Source organism: Callospermophilus lateralis, chromosome 13 (genome assembly GCF_048772815.1).
Source record: "Callospermophilus lateralis isolate mCalLat2 chromosome 13, mCalLat2.hap1, whole genome shotgun sequence".
Classification (NCBI taxonomy): Eukaryota; Metazoa; Chordata; class Mammalia; order Rodentia; family Sciuridae; genus Callospermophilus; species Callospermophilus lateralis.
Genome location: NC_135317.1, coordinates 45,808,905 through 45,835,259, shown reverse-complemented (window position 1 = coordinate 45,835,259; position 26,355 = coordinate 45,808,905). Strand labels below are relative to the sequence as shown.

General features: G+C 34.0%; 1 protein-coding gene across 22 annotated transcripts in view; it reads right to left on the bottom strand.

Annotated features, from left to right (window-relative positions):
- Window positions 1-26,355, bottom strand: part of Znf438 (zinc finger protein 438) — a 191,495-nt gene that overhangs the window by 48,917 nt on the left and 116,223 nt on the right. For 6 of the 22 annotated variants that reach the window (XM_076831850.1, XM_076831848.1, XM_076831851.1 and 3 more), the window contains 2 exons: window positions 21,973-22,001; window positions 5,788-5,823 (listed from right to left, as the gene is read on the bottom strand). The exons of 12 other annotated variants lie outside the window; for them this stretch is intronic. Coding sequence is in view for 1 of the 10 variants with exons in the window: in XM_076831847.1 (XP_076687962.1) it covers window positions 21,973-22,001 (29 nt within the window). In the remaining 9 variants the exon portion in view is untranslated. The remainder of the gene's footprint in view (window positions 1-5,787; window positions 5,824-21,972; window positions 22,002-26,355) is intronic. 4 more of the 22 variants (XM_076831852.1, XM_076831858.1, XM_076831857.1 and 1 more) reach the window with 1 other exon arrangement.

Below are 26,355 nucleotides of genomic sequence, written 5' to 3'. Positions count from 1 at the left end.
AGATTTTTATGGATATTGGCAAATTGTCATTCAAAGAAGTTGTACCACTTTATCCAACAACATATGAAAATGCTTAAAAAATACTATTTGCAAAAACTGTCACTGGTACTTTTCAGTTAATTATCCAAAAGCTTTAAAGAAAGGGGGGAAAATACAAGGCCTTTAAAGAGATTCTAACATACCTACATGTTTTTCTCAACTTTGGTTGAACATGCAAACACTGCACTTTGTTAAAATACGCAAACCCTGACAATAAAATGAAAACCAGTGTTCACATCTCAAGGATTTAGAAGGATGCTTGTTTATGGAAAGTCTTACTTGAGGCATCAGAAAAGGGAAGAAGCGTCAGTTGTAAGACGGTGAGGCTGCCCAACACTACCAAATGGAAGGTGTTAGAGCTCCTGGAGCATAATCCCTTAGTTGGTATTAGCACATTTTTTTTTTTTTTTGCTAGTTATATGAAAAGACAGTGATTTCCCCCAATTTAAAAAAAGACAAACAAGATAAACAACAAAAAGGAAAAAAATCCTACATATTAAAAAAATCCTACATAAAAGTAGCCTTTTAAATATTTTTGTAAAGACATTATAGAGCATACAGACATTTTAGAGATAATTTTATATTATAAACATTTGTTCCTTTGTCTAATATGAAATGTTTTCTTCACTGAGGTGCTACCAGCTGAGGATCAGGTGAACCCAATTAACCCAATTTTAACTTGTCCTTACTAAGTGTTTTATTTTAGATGTACACTGCTCCCTAAGTCCTTTAGGGTACTATATGGAAAAACTATAAACAGGCTAAAAAGGTCATGACATTAATTTTGCTGTCATTTTCATGCCTTAAGTAGGCATCAAAAACTAGAAGAACCTTGTCCTGTGGGAAGGAGGGTAAATCTGAAACTAATTTTAGTAGTTATCATAATAATACTATTACAATTAAACACTATGACCCTAGCTAAATATATTTTGGTACCTTTTGCTAATGAATACAATTTTTCAAATAAGATTACTACAGTCCTAGGTAGAGCAAAATGGTTCACCAGAGGACTAGTAGAATAAAGTAACCACTCAAAAGCTTGAATTTTCATTCACCTAAAGCTTAGCTAGAAGGCTTAATGTAATAAACTTAGCATAGCTGGATTCTTTTGCAGAAAATGCTACACTTGTTACAAGACTTTATTTAAGAAGGAAAAACTTCTAATTTCACATGGGTAGACCACTACATGAAGAGTCACATCTGCCAGGGTTCATTGCCTACTTAGGAACAGATTTCACTTATTTTCTATTGTCACATGCTTCTCCTGTTTTGTCAACTGAGGATTTGTTTATAAGTACTACTATTTAAACCTAAAAGAAAATAAAAGGGGAAAATATCTCAATATTTCAGTAGCTTCTTTCTGTTCTTAAGGTTTTAAGAATCGAACTGCTTTATGTGTCTGGAAGACAGGATGGTCTAGCAGCAACATTTAAGCTTAGTGATTTCCTGCTAATTCAGGTTCCATCCACCTTATAACATCTAGCCTGAGCACCAGTGGGATGGTTAACCATCTGATTAGCAGGTGAGTAGTATTCACTGTGTAGTTCTCTAATGCTAGAAAAGCAACGGTATTTCCCCACAGATGTTGATGGCTCACGTTGACCCTTACAAACCCTGGAGAATAGAGATGAGGGCCAAGGCCAGGAATGATGAGTCTGAGTGGGCAGGGAAGAAAGGAATATTATTAGTCAAGGAGGTCTGTCAACATTTGTTTAAGACTAATGAGCAGAGGAAAAAAATGAAATGTAGCAATCAGGAAGGAAAGAAAAAGAAAGTGTGAGGAAAAAGGAGCAATGGCAATATTACTTTAAAAGGAGAAATAGCATGTGAAGAAAAAAATCCTTAAATTCTAGTTTAAATATTTTAGAAGTCACAGAAAATCAGCCAAGAACTAGTCCTTTAGGTCCCTGTTGAAGTGAAAAAAAGATGTATACAGTACTTCTTGTGCATTGCTAAAAGCCTTGATAATCAACATCTACTAATTAGTGTAAATGTTGCTGATCAAAAGCAACCATATCAAAGTGGAATGAAGGGAAGAGGGGGAACAGGAAGAGGAAAGACAGTAAAATGAATTGGACATTACTTTCCTATGTGAATATATGAATATCCGACCAGTGTAATTCCACATCATGTACAACCAGAGGAATGAGAAGTTATACTCCACAAATGAATGTCAAAATATATTCTACTGTCATGAATAATTAATAACAACAACAATCCCCCCAAGGCAATCATATATTAAAATTTAAATTGTGATAGTCAAATACTTTAAGAAAATATTTTATTTCTCTAAATTTGAAAGTTAACCTTCGAATAAAAAATTTGAACTGTTTGTTTAGAGGTATTAACTGAATATGAAGCATTATCATAGAGGAAAGATGAGGAAAAAAAAGAATGCACAAGGCAACAGAGCACCACTTTCTTCTTGTAAGGATTTCTACAACAGTTCATCGTAGATTATCAGGGATTCCAACTTGGACATGTTTAGGAACACTTTCCTGATCCTTTACCTTCATATATTTGACAATGCTTCCATAATCAATTTCTTTATAAATCCACACCTCAAACTACAATTTGTAGTCCAAATGTGTACATTTGCATGTTGGATGATGAAGCAACATTCCCAGTTACTGCATCAAAAAATGATTTTATAATTATCTAAATATTTTATTACATTTTGTTCTTATTATTTTAGAAAAATTAGTTGAGATGAATAGTCTAATATAAATGTAGTATGATACCAACAACCTAGGCAAAATAAAAACAGATAAAATTTCTGTGCATCAAAGGGCACAATCAGGAGAGGGAAGAGGCAACCTATAGAATGGAAAAAAATATTTGCAAATTATAATAATCATATCAGATGTTAATATCAAGAATTTATAAAGAAATCTCATGACTCCACAACAACAAACAATCCAATTTAAAAATGAGCAAAGGATCTGAATAGTCATTTCTCCAAAGATGGCATGCAAGTAGTCTGCAAATATATTAAAAAGATGTCCAACACTACCAATCATTAGGAAAATATAAATCAAAACCAAAGTCACTTCCTTGAAACTCATTAGGAAGGCTATTATTAAAACAAAAACAAAAACAAACAAACAAAACAAACCAAAAAATGAGTAATGGTGAGGATATGGAAAAGATGGAACTCTTGTCCACTGCTGATAGAAATGTAAAATGGTCAACCGCTATGGAAAATGGTATGGCAGTGGTTTAAAATTAAAGTTAGAAATGCCATATGATCCAGCAATTTGACTTTTCAGTTTATGTCCGAAGAGGTGAAAGCAAGATCTTAAAGAGATACAAGCACACCCATGTTCTGGCAGTATTATTCACAATAGCCCCAAGGTGAGTCAATCCTAGGTCTAACAACAGTATGGATAAACAAAACACACATACAACAGAATAATATTCAGCCTTACGAACCTTGAGGTCATTATGCTAAGTGAAGCCAGTCACAAAAGAACAAATGTTGTATGATTCTATTCATCTGAGGTATCTCATACAAACAGAAACTAGAATAGTGGTTGCTAAGGGCGGGGGACAGGAGAAACAGGGAGTTGTTGTAGAGAATTTGAGTTTTATGAGATGAAAAGCTGTTTGTTTTCACAACAGTATGAATACACTTAACACTGCTGAGGAGTACACTTAAGAATGGTCAAGATGGTAAATTTTATGTTTTTTTAAACTGAAATAAAGAGAAAATGTAATTATGCATAGGTCTCATAAACATAATTAAGAAAAATGGCAATCATTGAAGATTTTTATTAAACTGTTACTGGAAGCACATTTGATTTAAGTAAGGTGTTATATGTGTCCAATCACAAAGAAAAATAAAATAATTAAAAAATATTTATAAATGATATATCAGATATTATATCAAAAAGAAGGAATTACATAATGTTTTTGGGTAAGAAGGTATCTTCTTATATAGCATAGGTCTATTTTTTTTTTTTTTTTTTTTTTTTTTTTACTTTTCTACACTGCATTTCCATGTTCTTAAGTTTTATGTTTCTGTGACCAAAATGTTTGACAAGACCAACTCATGGTTTCAGAGATTCAGTCCATGGTAGGCTGACTCCCATTGCTTTGGGAGAAAGGTGGGCAGAACACCAGGGTGGAAGGGCTGCAGCAGAGGAAAGCTGTTCACCTCATGACAACTGGGAAACACAAAGAAGGAGGACAAGGGGCCAGAGGGCAGATGAACTCACCAGGGCACATCCTCAGTGATCCACTTTCTGTAGCCATGCCCCTGCCTACAATTACTACCCAGTCAGTCCATTCAAACTGGGATGAAATGATTAAGTTATATCTCTTATAATTATTTCACCTCTGAATATTCCAGCATTAACACAGGAGCTTTTCAAGGACACCTCATATCTAAACAATCACACATGTAATTTTTGAGAAACATATTTTGTACAAAATTAAGTATTATAAACGGGAAGTACAAAACTAGGGCTCAGAGGTCTTAAGCTATGAACACTGCCACTCTCAAAACTGGATCTGGTTCATTTCTTTCTATATCCCCTAAACAACTATCACCCTATCTTCTCTGGTTAGCTCATTAGAAAGGCAGGATTTTTTCAGGTGATCTTTTTTTATATTAGCAGCGGACAAAAAGACCCAGTGTTATAGAAAAGAGCTTCAATGAATAACATCTCAGCTCCAGGATGGTTCTGGTAGGTTCTCACCCTCTTTCAATCTAATACCACCCCAGGCAACCCATATTCCCCACACTCTGGCACTCTCAGAATTAAGTGGGAAAAATCAAGTTAATCCATATAGTTTCAGATTAAAACAATCCAATTAAAAAATAGTATAAAAGATATTAGCTATAAGCCTTTAAATTAGCTTTGAGATTTAAGTAGCAAGTCTATTTATTCCTGTACTCTCTAAGATCTGGTTATATGCGCAATACCAACAGTGAGACAAGCAGACATGGATGAAAGGTGTGGGAGGCAGTGCTCTGGGGCACCCAGGGACTTGTGGGTTTGCTTCTGGAACATTTGTTACACTTAAAGGATTTAAAATGCTGACAAAGACTTTTCACCCACAGATTGTATTATCTTACAATAATATAGTATGAAACCTGAAATTGAAATATAACTAACAAGAAATCTCTTTTCATTTTGTCATACAATCTTAAATACCAATATCACAAAACTGGCTGCTGGTGTAGATACACTCAGCATTAGGCTTTTCTATAAATGAGTGGGTGATGAGGGCAGTTTATAAAAAAGTAAGAGCATATAAAAATAAAAGGATAACTAGGTATAATGGCATATGCCTATAATTTCAGCAACTTAGGGGGCTGAGATAGGAGGACCACAAGTTTGAGGTCAGCCTGGGTAACCCAGCAAGACACTGTCTCAAAATAAAAAAGACTTTTGATAGATTCAGTCCCTAATCCTGAATAAACAGATAAATAGGTAGATGATTTCAAAAGAAAAAACTTGTTTCGGTGGTAGCTTCTGGAAAGGGGAAAACTGAGAGGTATATTTGGGAGGGAAATTGATTTTCCACTGTAAACCCTATTGTAAGCCTTTCAAATGTTCTACAGTGCAGATGTAAAACTTCACATTATCAACATAAAAAGAATAGGAAGAATAAAGTAGATCTAGAAATATAAGTGGTTCTCAATGAATAGTTGCAGAGAAAGAGGTCCATAAAATAACCTTAAGTGAAAAAAGCTATAGAGGGGCTGGGGTTAGGGCTGGGGCTCAGCAACAGCATACTTGCCTGGCATGTGTGAGGCACTGGGTTCGATTCTTAGTACTGCAAATAAATAAATAAAATAAAGGTTTATTAACAACAACAAAAAATATTTTTAAAAAAAGGTGTAGAAGAGGTATGTTGTAATCCAATGTGTCTTGAAAAGAAAAAAAAATAAAGGTATGTTCACATAGAGAAATGTCAAATTGTCAATAGTGATTACTTTTGGGGCTTGCGTTGGTGGGACTTCCCATTTTTCTTTGCACAATATACATATAATGTGTATATGTGTGTACACACTGTATATGTATAACTAACATATAAATGTAATTAGATAATATAACAGTCATTCAGTGCATAATGACAATTGGTTAACAAACTGCATACATGACAGTGGTTACATGATTGTGATGGAGCTGAACAATTCCCATTGCCTAGTGACGTCACAGTCATGCTTACATGCCATGTGTTTGTAGAGAGCTGAGTGCTGCTGGTGTAAACAAACCTACTGTGCTGCATCTAAAAATACAGCACACATAATTATATATTGTATAAATACTTGATAATGACAAATAACAACGTTACTGGTTTCTGTATTTACTGTACTATACTTTTAATGGTTATTTTAGAGCATAATCCTGCTACTTATTAAAAAGCAGGAGGCATTGTTATTATAGGCATTGTTATTATTATTCTCCTTGAAGACCCATCAGTGGGATAAGATGTAGTAGAGTTGGAGACAGAAATGATTGATGATCCTGACCCTGTGTAGACCTAAGCTAATGTGTGTATTTGTGCCTTAGTTTTTAAGTAAAAAAATTAAAATTAAAATTAAAAAGAGACAAAGACTCATAGAATAAGGATGTAAAATCAGGATATATTTTTGTTTGGCTCCACAATTCGTGTTTTAAAGGGAGTTATTACAAATACCTCATAAAGTTAAAAATAATTACCAAGTTCACAAAGTAAAAAAAAAAAAATGTTACAGTAAGCTCAGGGTAATTTATTATTGAAGAAATAAAACTTTAAAAAAATAAATTCAGTGTAGCCTAAGTGTACAGTGTTTCTAGTCTATCACAGTGTACAGTAACATCACAGGCATTCACATTCACTCACCGCTCACTCACTCACCCAGAGCAACTTCTAGCCCTGCAACTGTATTCATGATATAAGTGGACCATTTTTCATTTTTACTGTTCCTTTTCTAAATGTGTTAGTCCATTTTTGTTGCTATGATCAAAATACCCAAAAAGAACAATTTAGAGAAGAAAATTTTTATTTGGGCTCATAGTTTCAGAGGTTCAGTCCATGGTCAGTTAACTATTGATCTGGGCCATAGGTGAAGCTGAATATCATGGCGGAAGGGTGTGGTAGAGGAAAGCTGTTCACCTCATGGCCAGGAAGCAGAGAGAGTTAAGCATCAAGGCAAAAATGTAAACTCCAAAGGCACTCTCTCAGTGACCTATTTCCTGCAGCCACACTCTACCTTCCCAGTTATCACCCAGTATAGCAGTCCTTTCAAATGATTAATTTAGCATATGGATCAATCCACTGATCAGATCTCTCATAATCTAATCATAAGATTTTGGGGGACACTGTGTACCCTGAATAATTTGTGTATTTTAACACACAAATACCACTGTGTTACAACTGCCTACAGTATTAAGTACAGTAACATGCTGTACTGGTTTGTAACTTAGGAGCAACAGGCTACACCATATAGCTAGGTGTGTGGTAGGACACACCTAGTTATAGGTATATAAGGATACTATGATGTTGTACAACAATAGTGCCTCATGACATATTTCTCAGAAAGTATCCCTGTTGTTAAGGCAAGTATTTGTATGAAACTACACAATTGTCTGTTTTATACTCAAAACAATAAGCAACTGTTCAAAGGGGGAGAACCTTTAGTAAGAATCTACTTTAAAACATTTTTGTTCAAGAAAGATAGTTATATTGATTTTCAAGTAGTAATTAAACTAAATGGAAGCCTTTTCTCACTTTTTCTATACTCCTCCTTCCAATTTCACAGTGATCATTAGATTCAATAAATAAATTTTTTGGCAAAATCAAACACATAAAGTCCATTCATCAACTATTTAATACAGGAATTGAGTAGACTGTGCCTGTAGGAGTAAGAGGGGCAATATGTATAATTTCTTAAAATTGCTTCAAAACTTTTTCTGAACTACAAATAATTTCAACTTAACAGACTAAAAAATCAGCACAAATTCAAAAGAAAAAAATATTTTAAAGAAACAAGATTCTGACTTACTCACATTATTTATTCCATGTTTTTATATGTTCCCTTTGCATAATTTAATTCTTTTCCAACACCAATCATACTTAACATTAAATATCTGACTTTCTCAACAGATTCAAAGCTCTATAAGGGTAAGGTCCACATGTCAGGTTTCCGTAAGTCTCAGGACCTCGAAGAAGAATCTTTCAAACCTATCCACTTTTGAAGATATAAACTTGAGCAAAAGAAGACACAAGATTTTGCAGATATTCAATGACAAAATACTTCCCAATAATGATTACATAACTCAGCAAATAACAAGACCCACATCGAGTTAAAAATACCCTAAGGATGGAAGAAGAGGTTATTTATCTAAATGATCAGTGTGACAAAATTAAAGCACATGTTCTCTAAGCACAAATGTCAAAGGCTCTAGAGTTTTGGCTACCTTATAAATATTAGGTTCTGAGTCATAAAGTCAAAGCCTTAAAAAACCTAACAAGTAGCTCTTGAAATGGAAGCATGCTATTACAGTCTTAAGGTATGTTATCTTTGCAAAGTTCTTATTGACTATCTCAGAATTCATTACATTAAAAGAAAAACTTTTAAAAGGAACTAGGGGATAGCAGATGTCCTTAAACAACACATATACAGGTTATGACAATTCTCAAGAGGAATCTAAATCATAATACCCTTTAGTGAATGTGTATAATTTTTGACATATCTATAATTCACCAATCCATAAACACTGAATTAAAAGTCTACTCATAAACTTGTATTCCAGTTTCAAGAGAATTTTAACCAAGGTGAAAAGTTATACTTTTTTTTTTTAAATCAAATCAAAACAAAAGATTTCTGGCTATAAAGATGGCTAATTAAAGTCATGTTTTATTATGCAAGCATACACCTTTCTGTCAAAACAGGAAGGGTAAAAGGTATGAACTTATTCATTAATCAGCAGGCTAATAACTCCACAGAGCAGGAATTAAAAATGTCTTCTGTAAAGGATCAGTTAGAAAATATTTTCAGTTTTGTAGACCCTATGGTTGTTGTCACTACTCCATTCTGCTGTTGTGGCATGAAACTGGCAGTAGACAATATAAATGATATTAAATTCCAATAAAGCTTTATTTATGAATACTGAAATAGAATTTAATATCATTTTCATGCATCAAAAAACCTTATTTTGTTTTTTAAATAATTTAGAAATGTAAAAACCATTCTTTGCTTGTAGGTTACACAAAACCAATTTGGTCTGCAAGCTATAGTTTGTTAAACCTTATCCTAATCCAAGAGTTCAGTAAACCTGGTTTATACAACTTACTAGCCACATGACCTTGTCCTTACTCCACCAAAATAAAACAAAACAAAAACAAATACAAAAATCCACCCCCCCCAAACCAAAACAACAACAACAAAACCCCCACCAACATTAAGCTCTTAATTTCCAGTAGGAGTTAGAGACCTGTGCTACTGGTATAAAAACAGTAGCAGAAACTAACTTTTATTTTGATATTATAATGTTGCAAACTGTTCTAAGCATTTTACTGAATGCTAATTTATTTAATTTTCTTCATAGCAATAGGATGAGTATTTAATGAATCCCATTTTACATATAAGAAAATTTAGGCACAGAGAGGTTAGGTAAATTATTGAAGCCACACTGCTAGTAAATGTATAGATGATGCTTATAGACAGGTACAGGGTTCTGTTCTCTAATCTCAAAATTTCTCCATTCTTAAAGTTCCCATTTCAAATGCCAATTCTCAGAAATTAAAATGCATAAGAGAATAAGAACATGGAACAACACGTAAGATAATTATAGCTCATCAATAATGTAGAGCTAATCTTTGGATTGTGCCTGTACTGACAATAACAAAGTTGATTCAAATGGATGGGCACTTCATTCAGCATTCTCATGGAAAATTAGGAACAGTACCTGACTCCTTCTAGTTTGTGCTGGCTCATGAGAACAAATGTTGGTGCAAATGCCCCAAAAGAGAAAGTTGCAAAGGCAGGGCACTATTATTTTTTCTAAATTACTCTTCATTTTTTCTAATTTAAGTTTCCCTCAAGTTTTTGTTGTATACAAAGGACATTTGTAGATTTATAATGTTTGTCTGCCACTGACACATTAACAATAAAACACTAATAATCAGGGAGATACCCTTCTTATAACAGCTACAATATAACTTAAATATTTAACAACCCACTTGTGCACATTCTGTTTTTTTTGCACAGGGTCTTTATCTGTCTGTTGGTTTTATGTGTGCTGGCATTCCAAATCTAGTTAGGATTTAACTAGCCCAATGACTAGTTAGGGGTTATCTGAAAAAAAATTAGTTTATTTCAACATAGTGTTCAATTGCCAAATTGGCTTTTAGAACTTAAAAAAAATGGTATCACTTCCACCTAACTACAGAATAAAAACATCACTTGAAGAACTTGACATTTTAGGACTTTGGACATGGAAATGAGAAATTACTAAAACTGAATTGATTTCAGATATTCCTCACTGGAAGGTAGTTATATGCCAGAAAATCATTTAGAGTCTGTTTTCATTACTTACATCAATATGAGGAAACTTAAATGACAGATGATCTCTAGAGCATTGGGCCAAGTACATCATAATGATACGGAGGTTGTAGACTAGGAAAAAAGAGACTCTCAGGAAAAAAAAAATTTCCTCTGACAAATATTTAAAAATCTAATTTTCTCAAATTTGTATTTTTCCAAAAATGTTTGTTATCAGTATACTGCTTAATTCTATATGTGATTGCCTTGGTAAAAAGAGGTATTTCTCAACAGAAGACAAAAGATCATTCATGTTACTTGTAATTCTTTAAAACAATATGAATAGTGAAGGGAACTCTCTGCTTTAGAAATAGCCCTTCAACTAATTTACTTTCAAAACATTTCAGCCATGCCTTATACCTGTTCTCCTTTACTTCCACAGTTTTTATAAAATTGTGTCAATTTTATCTCCAAAAAAGTCCTCAGATAGCTGGGCATGGTGGCTCACACCTGTAACCCCAGCAACCTGGGAGGCTGAGGCAGGAGGATTACAAATTATCAATCAGCTTCAGCTACTGAGTGAGGCCCTAAACCACTTAGTGAGACCCTGTGTCAAAATAAAACAAAAGGGGCTAGGGATGGAGCTCAGTGGTAAAGTGCCCCTGAATTAAATCCCCAGTACAAAAAAACCAAGTTCTTAGATATGTCCACTTCTCCTCATCTCCTACCTGTTGCAAACTGCTATCTCATGCCCTCCCTAGACCACTGAATATTTTTAACTGGTCACCCTAGCTTCCAATCCTGCCTCTTCTCTAACCAACACAACCACAGTGATGTTTTCAAAACAAATATTAGAGCTTACCATCCCCCTAGACACCATAACAGTCTATCGGGACTTGTAGTCTAATCTGGACCTGCTTCATCTTGTACTTCTTGCCTCTCACTTGGAATCAAAGACATACCAGACTTTTCTCAGTTTCATGAACATACCCAACATTTTCCCAAAGGTTTTCATACATGTTGGACCCCTTCTCTGTTTTGTTTCCTTCCTTCTCCCCTTTTATGCCTTGATATCCTGGATGCATCCTTCAAATGTGTTATTAATCAGTTTCCCATTGCTGTGACAAAATACAAAAATCAACTTAAACGAACAAAGATTTATTTCGGTTCACAGTTTCTGAGGTTTTCAGATCAGTTGCTTTAGGGCTTGTAGTGAGGCACTATATCATGGTAGTGGGAGCACATGGCAGAGGAGACTGTTCACCTCATAGTGGCCAGGATGCAAAGAGAGAAGAAGGAATCAGGGTTCCAATATTCCCCTGAAGGGCATGCCCCAGTGACCTAACTTCCCCTCACTGGGCCCCATCTCTCAAAAGTTTCCACCACTTCCCAACAGTGCCACAAATTGACAACTGAACAAGCAAGCCTTTTGCATATGGGCCTTTGGGAGATTAAAGATTCAAACCATAATGATATATCAAGGCAAAATCATTACCTTAGGAGAACTGTCCCTGGCCTATTCTGGTTCAGATATTGTAAACAGTTTCAGTGAACTCTTTATTTTTCCCTTATAGTAGTTACTACAACTGTGATTCTGAACTCCTCACAGACAAGAAGCTCTAGAAGGGCAAGGATTCACATGCCTTTGAGTTCACATGGTAGCCTAAATATCTGGCACAGTAACAGAAAACCTGGAAAGAACTCAGTATGCATGCTTGTGATATAATTCATATACCATAAAATACAACCTTTTTATATCTAGGCATAGAATAGATATATTCCATATGGGTATAAGATATAGGCTAAGTCATAGGAAACTCTATATTTAAACTTTGAAAAAACGTTTCCAAAGAAGCTTTCCATTTATATCCATGCCAGTAACACATGTGGATTCCAATTTCTACATATTCTTACTAATACTTGTTTTTGTCCATTTCTTGATTATGTAGTATTTGACTATAGTTATTCCTTAATGACTAATGATGTTGAATATTTTCCATGTGCTCACAAGCAATTTATATATATATAAGTTGATCCAATTCCTTTGTCCAGTTTTTAATTATTTTTTTCCTTTCTCTTTTTGGGTACTAGGGATTGAACTCAGAGGTGCTTTACCACTGAGCTACATCCCCAACCATTTTTATTTTAAGACAGGGTTTCACTAAGTTACTTAGAGACTTGCTAAGTAGCTGAGGCTGCTCACAAATTTGCAATCCTCCTGACTCAGCCTCCCAAGTTGCTGGAATTACACGCATATGCCAATTCTTTGCATGTAAATCTCCATTTGTTCCAGGATCACTGGTTGAAGACTTTATTTTTTCCATTGAATTGCATGTGTTGAAAATCAGTGTACCATAAATAAAAAGGTTTATTTTGGGGCTCTTAATTCTATTATTATATGTCTATCCTTATTTATTGTGGCTTTGTAATAAGTCATGAAATTGAGCAGTATGAGAACTGTATATTTTTCTTTTTTAAGACTGTTTCAGATATTGTAAGCCCCCTGTATTTCCATATGAATTTTAGAATCAGCCTATAAATTTCTGCAAAAAGGGGCCCTACAGATTTCCATACAGATTGTGCTGAATACATAGATCAGTTTGGGGAGTACTGTCATCTTTATAATGTTACATTTCCCAATTAAAGAACATAGAGAAGTCTTCCCATTCACTTATATCTTTAATCTCTGAAAACATTTTCTCTTCTGTTTTTTAGAAAAGTTTTGGTGTACAAGTCTTGCACTTCTTTTGTTGAACTTATTCCCAGTATTCTTCTTTTTGGTGCAACTCTCAGAATGATGGTTTTCTTAATTTGATTATTCACTGTTAGTGTATATAAATGCAACTGGTTCCATACTGACCATATATTTTTCAACCCTGCCAAGCTCATTATTATTAGTACTACCTGTTTTTCAGTGAATTCCTTAAGATTTTTTTATATATAAGATCATGTCCTATACAAATAAAGATAGATTTATTTTTTCCTTTCTAATATGAGTGACTTTCATTCTTTATCTTGCCTGACTGTCCTGGTTAGAACCTTCAATACAATGCTGAACAGAAGGAGAAACAGAACAAAACTGTGTCTTGTTCCTAATCTTAGTACAATGTTAACTACAAGGTTTTCATAATTTCCATTTATCAGGGTGAAAAAACTACTCCTAGTTTTTTCAGTGTTTTTATGATAAAAGGAACTTAGATGTTGTCAAGTGCTTTCTCTATGCCTAGTAAGATGTCATGTGATATCAGAATGCATTTTGATTCATTGAAAACAATTGCAGCACAAGTTTACATTTCTATGATTGTACATGGTGTAGCATCATACCATATGTACAGTCATACATATATACTAGGGTAATGATGTACATCTCATTCTACCATCTTTCTTGCCCCCATGCACCCACCCTATTCTCCCCTTCCCTTTGCCCAAAGTTCCTCCATTTTTCCCATGCCTCCCTCCCTGAAATGAATCAGCAACCACTTATCAGAGAGAACATTTGGCCTTTGTTTTTTTTGGACTGGCTTACTTTGGCACGATATTCTCCAAATCCATCCATTTACCTGCAAATGCCATATTTTGTTCTCTTTTAGTGCTGAGTAATATTCCATTGTGTATATATACCATAGTTTCTTTATCTACTCAACTATTGAAGGCATGTAGATGGCTTCCACAGTTTAGCTATTGTGAGTTGAGCTACTATGAACACTGATGTGGCTGCGTTACTATAGTATGCTGATTTTAAGTCCTTTGAGTATAAATTGAGGAGAGGGATAGCTGGGTCAAATGATGGTTCCATTCCAAGTTTTCTAAGGATTCTCCATACTGCTTTCCATATTGGCTGCACCAATTTTCAGTCCCACCAGCAGTGCATGAGTGTACCTTTTCCCCCACATCCTCGAACACTTATTGTTGTCTGTTTTCATGATAGCTGTCATTCTAACTGGAGTGAGATGAAATCTTAGTTTTGATTTGCATTTCTCTAATTACTAAAGACGTTGAACATTTTTTCATATATTTGTTTATCACGTGTACTTCTTCTGATTAGTGTCTGTTCAGCTCCTTAGCCCTCTTATTAATAGGGTTGTTTGTTTTGTTTGGTGTTAAGTTTTTTGAGTTCTTTACATTACCTGGAGATTAGTGATCTGACATATGTATGGTAAAAATTTGCTCCCATTCTGTAGGCTCTCTCTTCACTTCACTGATTGTTTCTTTTGCTGAAAAGAACTTTTTAGTTTGAGACCATCCCATTTATTAATTCTTGATTTTATTTCTTGCGCTTTAGGAATCTTGTTAAGAAAGTTGGGGCCTAATCTGACATGATGAAGATTTGGGCCTACTTTTTCCTATTAGGCATAGGATCTCAGACTAATTCTTGAGATATACCCCATTTGGTCTTGGTTTATAAATCTTTTTATATATTACTAAGTTTGGTTTTCTCTATGTTGTTAAGGGTTTTTTACATCTATATTCCTAAGGGATATTGGTCTGTAGTTTTCTTAGTTTGATTTTGTCATCAGGGTAATACCAGCTTCTTAGAACGAGTTAGAAGTTTGTCCTCCTATATTTTGGAAAAATCTGTGAAAATTTGGTGTTAATTCCTCTTTAAATTTTGTATATAAATTCACCAGTGAAAACATCTGGGCTTGGATTTTGTGTGTGTGTGTGTTAATGGTGGGGAGTATGTTGTATTATAATTCAATTTCTTTATTTGTCATAGGTCCAGATTTCCTGTTTTTTGTGTCACATTTGATAATTTTTCTCCTTTAAGAATCCTCCATTTTGTCTAAGTCACAGTGGCATACCATTCCTAGTATTTCTTTATAACCCTTTAAAAATTTTTCTTTAAGGTTAATAGTAATGTTTCTTCTGTTGCTGCTGATTTAGTAACTTGAGTAGTCTCCTTTTTCATCATAAGTCTAGTTAAAAATCATCAATTTTGTTGATTTTTTCAAAGAACCAACTTTTTCTTTCATTGACTTGTCTCTATTGATTTTATTCTCTGTATCATTTATATGTGTTTTACTCTTTATTATTTTCTTCCTTCTGCTTGTTTGGGTGTTCTTTTCCTAGGTGTTTTAAGGCAGGTCAGGTTATCAATTTGAGATCATTTAAAAAAAAAACAATGCAGGCATGTATAGCTATTAATCTCCCTATGTCATTTTTTTAGTTGCATCCCATAAATTTTGGGATATGTTATAAGTTAATTTATCTTAAAAGTATTTTCTAATATACTTTGTTTCTTTGACCCATTGATTATTTAGAATTATTATTTAATTTCATATATCTGTACATTTCCCAAATCTCCTTCTGTTACTTACACCTAATTGTATTCTGTGGTGGGCAGATAACATACTTTTTATTACTGTCATACATTTTATACATATTGAGGACAGTTTTATAGCCTAATAGTCTATTTATAGAATGTTCCATATATGCTTCAAAAGAATGTGTATTCTGGTCTTTTGGGGTGGTGTGTACTGTGAGTGAGTTGGGTCTAGTGTTGGATGTGGGATTGAAGAACAAGGTATTCTTTTGTAGTTAAGAGGGTGCTCAACATGCGATCTAATATCATCCTAATGGTAAGATGTCTGCACAATCATATCCCCACTTTGGAATAGATCTTTAATGCATCTCTTCTGTAAGATTCTAAGGAGAGCAAAATAAGAAATGAATGTAGCTGTCCTATATTCCCTGATTAATTGCATATCAATTTCACTGGCTTATCTTAAATAAATTACTGCAAAGCACTATGAATATAAAAAATACACATGCACAGTGAAAAGAATTTTTTTTTCAATCAGCTAATAGTGAAATTTAGTCAGCCCAAGTACTTCTTGAAAGAACCATTGAATCACTTGATAGGACAAAAAATAAATTTTGTGATTTTAAGAAACTTCACTTATAAAATATGCTCAGGAAAGTAGTATCCACTATAGTTGATTTTTAAAAATAGGCCTTATGAGGCGAATCTAGAAATTAAGACAATCATATCAGGGTAAAAAATTTAATAAAAATAATAAAATCCCTCTATGCTTCTTGCATGAAATTTGTGGTTACTTTGGTCAAAACGTATAGAAGATAATATATACAGGTTTTCTTCAACACACCTAGAAAAAAAATGAGATTTTCAAACTTTTAAGGGAAAAATACTAAACAAAATTATTTGTTTGTAATGTTATACACCTACATGCTTTTTTAAAAGAATGACACAGTATTTGGGATCATAAGCAAAATCTATACAGACATTTGCCTTATCCTATTATTAACATAAAAGTTTAGCACTTTAGTAAAGTACAGATTTCTCAAAATATATGTACATGGACAGGAATTAAAACTAATTATTGAACTATATGAAGTAACAAATCAAAAGAAATGCCTAACTTTTGTTTATGATTTTATGCAGTCAACAGTTAGTACCTTCACAAATAATTCCCAGGAGCTGCTACTAAATTATTGTTATCATTACTTGGGCAGCAGTAAAATTGCATCACTTTCCAAATCCTTCAAAAGTTTCTAACTTTTCTTATTGTGGATTGAAATTTTATATTTCTGAAAAGTAGAAAATAATATCTGAAATAATAAATATCAGACAATAACTCTTTTGTGTGTGTGGGTGGGGGGGGGGATTCGGAATTGAGCCCAGGACTGTGCTTCCTAGGAAAGTTCTCTACCACTGAGTTATATCTCTAGCCTTTAAAATAAAAATTATTTTAGGACAGGGTCTTTCTAAGTTGCCAAGGCTAGTCTTGAGTTTACAGTCCTCCAGCTCCAGCTTCCAGAGCAGCTGGGATTATAGGTGTGTACCACTGAGCCTGGCCCAGACAACTTTTTACTTTAAGTTTCTTTGCTTAGTCCTCAATCCTATTCACTCTTCATCATTTTGAACAGCAACTCTTACATCATATGAGCTCTTTAAGGAAGTAATAAAAACATTCTGCTTTTTGATACTGCATGGTGAATTATCTTCACACTTGTAAAAATCAGTATTAATGATAGAAGAAATACTAATGTTCCAAATTTAATGACAGTAACTATATGATCTAAATAAAACAGGGTAAAGGTACTTCAGAAGGAGTTTTGGCTCATGCAATCATGGTAACCACTATGGAGAACAGACTGAATCTAAAAATATGCTCTGGCACACCATGTGTTCCAAGTTTGGTGACACTACTGCAATATATCCACACAAGTAAGGTATACATAGGGATGCAAAGAAATTTTTCAGTTATCTTTGTCAAGTAACTCTTTTTACAGGACTGAAGCTCCTTAGATTAAAGTGGGCACTTCTTGGGAAGGAGCTCTCTGTATTCTACCCATGTTTGGGACATGCTAGATGCAGAAACGCTGAAAGCTTTCCCAAAGTTAGCATGTGTGTGAGTGGGGAAGAAGATTCAACTAATGCAACAGGCTCAGAAAAGAGGAAAGGGCATATTTAACGGATGGTAGATTGGAGGAAGCAAGTTCTTGGAGAGGAAAATAGAGAACATTAAGGTCAATGAAGGCAAGAAGAAGTGATGGGTGCTTAGGAAGAGACAAGAATATTATGCTTCAGCAAATACTTAGATTCCTGTAGTCCTCCGTTTAGGTCCAGAAGAATGGAATAGAACATTTTTTTCATCCACTCCCAGAATAAGCCCCCTATAGTCACAGGTGGGCAAAGATATAACAGACGAAGGATGTGGCACTGCCAAATCTGACTGGAACACAAAGATCTACTTAGCAGGAGCTGATACACCACTTCCTTTTGAGAACCACTGGCTAAACAAAACCTTTATTTCTATAATAGTGAAAACTACTTCATTTACAGAGACACATTATCTTTTTACCTACAGTATTCTTGATAAAGACAGTGAAAATAAAATACCTTTTAGTATTTTTAAGGCATTGTTGTGTAAACATTCTGTTGTTCCTAAGCCAATTCTAAATTAATAGAGTTGAAATTAAAACTATTATTGTCAAGAATTTTCCTTCAAAAATCAAGACTAAAATTTCACACATTCTAGAGAACATTCAGGAGATTCACTATAAAAAGTATCAAAATCCTAAGATAATGTAGTTCAAGCAAATAGAAACTTTCATAATTTAATAAATGACATTTATAACTGGTACTTGGTTACATTATATAAATACATTTTAAATGGGCAAGGGAAAGTAAGTCTCTCAGCAAAAAAAAGGGGGGGGGAATCACTGTTATTTCAAATCTATTTGGTAAAGTTTACAAAAAAAAGTATGTTTTAATAAAAAAAATCCCCTCAACAAATAAAATATATCCCACAATAACAGTTGAATGGCAATATTTCATACTTTTCTCACCATTTAGTGAATGCTTAAGGGCACACACTCAGCAGCTTGCTTAGTAATATAGGCCCTGTCCTTAAAAAGCTGGTTAAGGAGTCTTCTGGGTAGAAAACACATCTTTTAAAAGAGGCAAAATAAAATATAACATGTCCATAATCTTAAGTACCATAAGATTCTCAGGAACAAAACTTTCAATTACTGCAAATGCTTTTTACAAAAATGTGCTTAGAATTTTCTACAGTTTAGTACTTCCTAAGTTCCTCATTTCTTTCTAAACTTTATTTTTGGAAGCAATGTACACACAAATAAGAGTTGCATCAACATAGCTCCAAACTCTCTGAGTTCTATAAATCCTCATCTCCCCAAGGCGAGCAAGTGCTGGGAATGGGGTGTTTGTGGTCCACTAAGAAACCCACTGCCCTTATTATTTTTGGAAACACAAGAGCAAGCCACCTGGATAAATACGAAGCCTTCTCCACTAACTCCTCAAACCTCCAGGACTACAACTCCTCTCTCCATTTCACCATTATTTGCCAGAGGAAACTGAAGTGGTCAGACAGAAAGTCACTCATCTTCCCAGTATCATACACAATGTACCTAAGAGGCTCTGATCCCTCCTACTTCTCATCTGACCCAATAGAGGGGATGCCCCTTCTCCTTTTGAGTTCAAGCCCCTGCCTATGCCTCAGATTCTATTTTATCCTGTTTTTTTTTTTTTGAGAGAGAAAGAGAGAGAGAGAATTTTAATATTTATTTCTTTTTTTAGTTTTCGGTGGACACAACATCTTTGTTTGTATGTGGTGCTGAGGATCGAACCCGGGCCGCACACATGCCAGGTGAGCGCGCTACCCTTGAGCCACATCCCCAGCCCCAATTTTATCCTGTTTTTTTTCTTACATTAAAAACATTATTCTTTCTCTTGCTTATAGTCAATCTCTCACACTGGCTTTTAAACAAACTTAAGTTTCTCCCATTAAAACAACAAAACCAAAACCATTTGGCCTCATATCTTCTCTAGCTGCAGCCCACAGGTCTATCTAGATATTACCCATTTCAAATAAACTTCTCTATAAAATTGCTGAAATGAGGCTGGGGTTGTGGCTCAGTGGAAGAGCGCTTGCCTATCACACTTAACGCACTGGGTTCAAAATGCAGCACCACACAAAAATAAATAAATAAAACAAAGGTATTGTGTCCATCTACAACTAAAAATTAAAAATAAATTTTTTTAAAATCGTTGAAATGTTCTTACTCTTCCTCAGTCTTGATATGCTCTTGAGCTCCTCCATACCACTCTTCCCAAATCACTTTTATTGAAGTCATCCATAGATGTTGTTTGTTACTTATCTTATCTGAATATTTTAACAGAAAAACAAATGCTGTTCATAATCTACTCTTTTCCCTTAACCTAAATAAACCAGAAACCCTTATTTTCCTTTCAGCTTTTCTGGCCACACTTGGCCATTGAATGCCAAAGCACCTTAAGGTAAAAATCATGTCTTAATTTATATTCACTCCCTAGGATACCTCTCCCATAACTAGCTTTATTCATACCTCATTGATACAGATTAAAAATAATCTTTTTGGTATTTTTAATCTCTAGTCCAGATCTCTTTTCTGAATTCCAGACATATAAACCTATAGACCTCTGTCTGCCTGCCATAGGTAGTGTATAGGAGTGTGGGCCCTGGAGGTAGATTTCTTGCATTCAAATCATCCCTTTCACTTGTTATTTGACTTTGGGCAAGTCTCTTAATATATTTTTGTGTTCCTCGCTAAAAAATGCATATCAAGACTAAAATTTCACATATTCTGGAGAACATTCAGGAGATTCACTATAAAAAGTATCAAAATCCAATTCCTCCTGCTTGCCTTGCTCCTTACAGCCATGGGGTCTTGTACACATCCATTCCTGTTTAAAATATTCTTTCCTCTTTCTCTTCTCTCAGTTAATTCCTATTCACTCTTCAGATTACTTGCTTCAATGTACCCTCCTTAGAGAAGCTTTCCCTGGCCTCTCAGAGGAGGCCAAATACTTATTTATACTCAGTGCTCTGTGCCTTCCTTCATGGCACAACAAGGGAAAGTGCATTTAGAAGGTAGGAAGAGAGAAGTATTTCAACTATCCAGAATTTAAAGAAGACAATTACTCAGTCGAAGAAGCAAGCATAAGCACAAGAGTAAGGAGATTTACTTGGGTAACAACAGGCTATATGAAGAGAGTTAGTTATTGCAGGCTGTGTAAGGGAGGTGGGGGGACTGAAAGAGCAAATCTGCAAGAATTAGAACAAAGAATGTTCTTGCATCTCCAAACCTGCAGTTTTTATCAGAAAGAGTTAGGCAATAAATGACCCCTCCCCAAAGCTGGAAATATATTTTCAGTATACAGGTAAATAATTCATCTGATCTTAGTATGTAAAGGTATAGATAAATCCAATCTGAATAACTAAAACAACAAAACATTTGACATTTTAATTAATTGGCTAATTTCAACAATTAAACACTGACATTTTACATCATCTCATCACATTTTGCATGTATATATAAACAAAATCAAAATAGATTTTAGTGGAATACTATTCAACAACAAAGAAATGAACTACTGATAGATGCAACGACTTGAATGAATCTCAGTGAATTATACTCAGTGAAAAAAGGCAATCCCAGAAGGTTAGATATTGCATTTACACATTATTAGACAAAAACAACACAGAAAACAGATTAGTATTTTCCAAGATTTAGGGATGGGGGTGGGAAAGTCAGAGGGTAGGTTAATATGGTTATAAAATGGCAATATAAGGAATCCTTATGATAGAAATGTTCATACTAACTGTAGCAGCTACAAGAAGCTACACATGTCATAAAAACTGCAGAGAATTAACTAGAGACATACAAATAAGTTTAAAAAAATTAGGGAAAGCTAAATAAGATCTAAATTGTATCAATGTTAATATCCTGAATGTTACCATGGATGAGAAACTTGTACAGGGTATATAATGTATATGTGTGTGTGTGTGTGTGTGTGTGTGTGTGTGTGTATGTGTGTGTATTATTTCTTATAACTGCATGTGGACTTACAATTACCCCAAACTTAAAAGTGTAATTAAATAACAATTAATATGGCTGAAGGTGTAGCTCAGTGGTAGAGCACTTACCTAGCACACACAAGGTCCTGGGTTCAACCCTAGCAACAAAAAAAATAATAAAAGTAGCATTAAATTGCTTTCAATACATTTTCAAAGATAGTTATTAGATTGCCCAACTATGACTATAATTTTTCAAAAGTAGTCTTCCTCCAGTTTCTCCATATTCCATCTTTACTAGTATCAATTCATGGAGAAAGTGAGATTTTTAGGAGAAAAAAGAAAAAAGATAATTTGAAGTTGTAACAAACATAAAATAGAAGTATTAATATTTTAAAAAGTAGATCTTGAATGGTACTAGAAAGTTTGAGATCATAATGACATAAACAACTATTTATGACCTAAGAAAAATTGCCTCCTTTGGAACTTTGAAGTATTAAAAAAATCATGTAGAATTAAATTACAAAGCTCACATATTGTTTATTCAGCTGGCCTTTTTTAAAATCATGGAACTTTAAACCTACAATTCTAATAGGCTTACTGGTGACACCCCAACCCTTTGAAAAATAAATGAAATATCATAAATCATTTTATGGTTCTTAAGCTTAGATTTTTATCATCACTCAGGATCTTTAAAAATAAAAAGCAATATGAAAGGATAGGATCTTGTTTTGTGCCCTATAAAGCTTAAGATAGAAAATAAATCACAGTATTAAATGTCATTTAGAACCCTAACTTCAACACTTAGGATTAAATTGGCATAATATTTGTGGTCATTTCTATGAGAATTCATACAAGTTGAGTAGTTTTTTTAACAAAATATTATAGAACTCTGGCATTTTCTGTGATAAATGAAGCAATAAGGCTTTTGAATTACATTTGTGTATATTTAAATAGTTCATATAAGGGATCAGACTGTCATCCTGCCAGATATCTAACATTATGAATTTATTATTTGGTATCCACAGGTATGTTGGGATACTTAATAGAGTTAAGAATTGGGGTAAATCCTTAAGCTATAAAGTTAGGGCCACATTATAGCTAGAGAGTTCAACCTGTATTTTCTAGAAAGTTGATTTAATGAAAACTGTTCACAGATTTTGCATGAAATGTTGAGATGAAAAATTTATAAGTACCTCAAATGTTTAGAATTCAACAAAACAGTTTTAAGATCTAGGTGTTAGCCACAGTACCCTGAGAATTATCATATTTAAGTTTCAAGAGAATAAATTATGGGATACAATCTCCATTACCTAATTATAAATTAAATTCAATGATGGGTCAATAATCAGTTCAATTCATAAAAATGTGCCTTTGGAAGCCAGCTGGGTCAGCATTTAGGGAAAGAGGCAGAAACTGGGCCCTCCCAGTTGTCTAGCCCATATTTTAAAAGAATTCTGCTTGAAGGAGATTCATTCAAAGAGCCAAGAAAAAAAAAATCACTTTTGTCTTTCCTGATGGTTTCATTTACCCTTCCCCTCAAGTGGAAATCCATAATTTTCCTTCCCTTCTTTAAGCAATAATGTGATAACTGAGAAATAGTGCCAGGAGATTTATATTATTTCTAATATGAACTATAATCATTTTTTGTTTCAGTTGTTTTTCTAACTCATTTTTAAGACAGCTACCAAAACTGTAGCTTTTAAATAAAGCCTCAACCAAGGTCATATCCATATCAGTCTGTGCCCAAGCATTTGATAAACACTCGAATGAATGACTGGATTAATGATATCACAAATATTTCTTACATTTTAAATATATTGCTAATTATGCATCCTTAAAGATTATTTAACTCTAAAATTTACATTTGTTTCTGAAGAAACTATTAAAATTGAATACATACCAAATAATACTTCCAACATATGTGTAAGTTAAAAAGAAATAATAAAATGAACACCTGTTTTCCCACTAGCCAGTTTAGGAAATGGAACATTACTCAAGACTTTGAAGTCTCCTTTATGGCCTTTCCCATTCCAATCTTTTTTCTCATGCTTTCTCCTCCACTACCCTAAATTTTTTCTTTACTTTCCAGTGAGTGTGTGTGTGTGTGTGCGCGCGTTCAATATGATGTTTAATTTTGGCAAGATTTGGGACAGAATTATATTGGAAGAATTCTGTCACTTGGTTTTATCACTAAGTATTACATTTATGAAATCTATCCCTGATGATTTATTTGAATACAGCAAGCACAATTAATGTCTTCTTTTGTTGGATATCTGACCTGTTTTCAATTTTCTGAAAAATTCCTACACGTTTCTTCATATACATTTGCAAGCTTCTATGCCTAGAACTGGTGAGGTAGTATATACTCAATTTACTAGATAATGACAAACTGTTTTATATGTATACCCCCCATTTATATAACCACTAATAGGGTAAGAGAGGTCAGGATGTTCTACTTCTTGCCAACATTTTTGCCAGTCTGACAGACATAAAATAGTATATACTTGTGATATTTCATCTTTTGGTACACTTATATTTTCACGTATTTTAGGAAAACTGCTGAGTCATTAGGTATATTAGTCAGCTTTCTGTTGCTGTGGCAAATGCCTGAGAAAAACAACTTAACAGGAAATAAGTTATTTGGCTCATGGTTTCAGGTTTTAGTTCATGGTCAGTTGGCCCCATTGCTTTGGGTCCATCACAAGGCAAAACGTCATAGTGGGAAATATGTGATGAAGCAAAACTGATTATCTCATGATGGTCAGAAAACAGAAAGAGAGCTTGCCTTTATAATAACACCCCCCGCCCCCCCAAGCCCATTAAGTGATGAATCCATAAGTAGATTAATTTGCTTATGAGGCCTGAGCATTCATGATCTAATCACCTTCCAAAGACTACCCCCCCACACACCAAACACGAACATTGATGCACTGGGGATAAGCCTTCAAAACATAAATTTTGGGGGACATTTAAGATCCAGATCATAACATCAAGTTAGTGTATGTTTAACTTTGTAAGAAACTTTCAGACCTTTTTTTCTAAAATGTATAAGATTCTTGTTTAAGATGTATAAGAAATTCATTAACAATCTGTTTAATTTTAGCAATTATGATGAATATTTCATTATCCTCCTTTTTTTCTTTTTTTTTTTTTGTACCAGGGATTGAACTCAGGGGCGCTGGACCACTAGGCCACATCCCCAGCCCTTTTTTTGTATTTTATTTAGAGACAGGGGCTCACTGAGTTGCTTAGTGCATTGCCATTGCTGAGGCTGGCTTTGAACCAGTGATATTTTTTAACTCACATTTCCCAGATGATTAATGTTGCAGAGCATATGTTTACTTACCATGTGAATGTCTTCTGCTGGGCAGGGTCTGTCCAAGTTATGTATCTTTTCAAATCATTTGTCTGCTTTAACACTATTTTTTTTTGTTGTTTTGTTTTGATTGTCTTCTTGTTATGGAGCTGTATAAATTTGTATCTACATAGTTTGACAAATACATGCTTCATAAATGTTTTTCCCCAGTCTGTGGCTTTCCTTTTATTAATTCTCTTTTGATGAACACAAGGTTTTTTAATTTTGATAAATTCTAACTTATAAAACTTTCCTCTTACTGTGATTGTTTTTACATCTTAAGAAATCTTTCCCTACCCCCAGGTCATAAAGACATCCTCCAATGTTTTCTTCTCAAGTCCTCATGGTTTTAGCTTTTACATTTAGCAATATGATCCATCTCACACTGATCTTTTTACATGGTGCTAGATAGCAATGGAGATTTATTTTGGCTTAGATATCTAGTTGCTACAGTACCATTATAAAAATTGTTTTTCCTTCCCCACTGAGTTGCTTTGGATTTTTGTTAGAAATCAAATGACTATATAAGTGTGGGTATAAACTGGTCTCTCCATTCAATTGCACTGACCTATTTATTAATCTTTATGGCAGTAACACACTGTCTTGGTTATTGTAGCTTTATAGTTAAGGTACAAAATCAAGTCGTCTAGCTATGTTAAGAAGATTATTTAGGAGATTATCAGTTTTTTACATTTCCATATTGTTTTTAGAATTGGCTTGTCACTTTTACAAAAAATAAACCTGTGGGATTATGATAGGAATTAATGTTGAATTTATAGATCAACATAGGAAGAAATCTCATCTAGTTCAGTCTTCCAGTCCATGAACAAAGTAACTCTCTTCATTTATTTAAGTCTTTAATTGTTCTCAGTACTGTTTTGTTCTCAAAGTAGAGATTCTGCATGTCTTTTGTTAAATATATCCCCAAATGTCCTACTTTTATTAAAAATAAGAAAAAGGTATATAATTTACTATTGCAATGCAAAAGTACTTATTTCTTAGGTCTGCTTTACCATACTCTCCCTTCAGAAATATTAAATCCATCAAACTTCTGAGAAATTTTGTTTAATAATACATAATAGGTTCTGTATGGAAAACAAGTCAAGAATTTTTAGAAATGGGAAAAGGACTCTACAACTTGGCAGCAAAATAAAAGA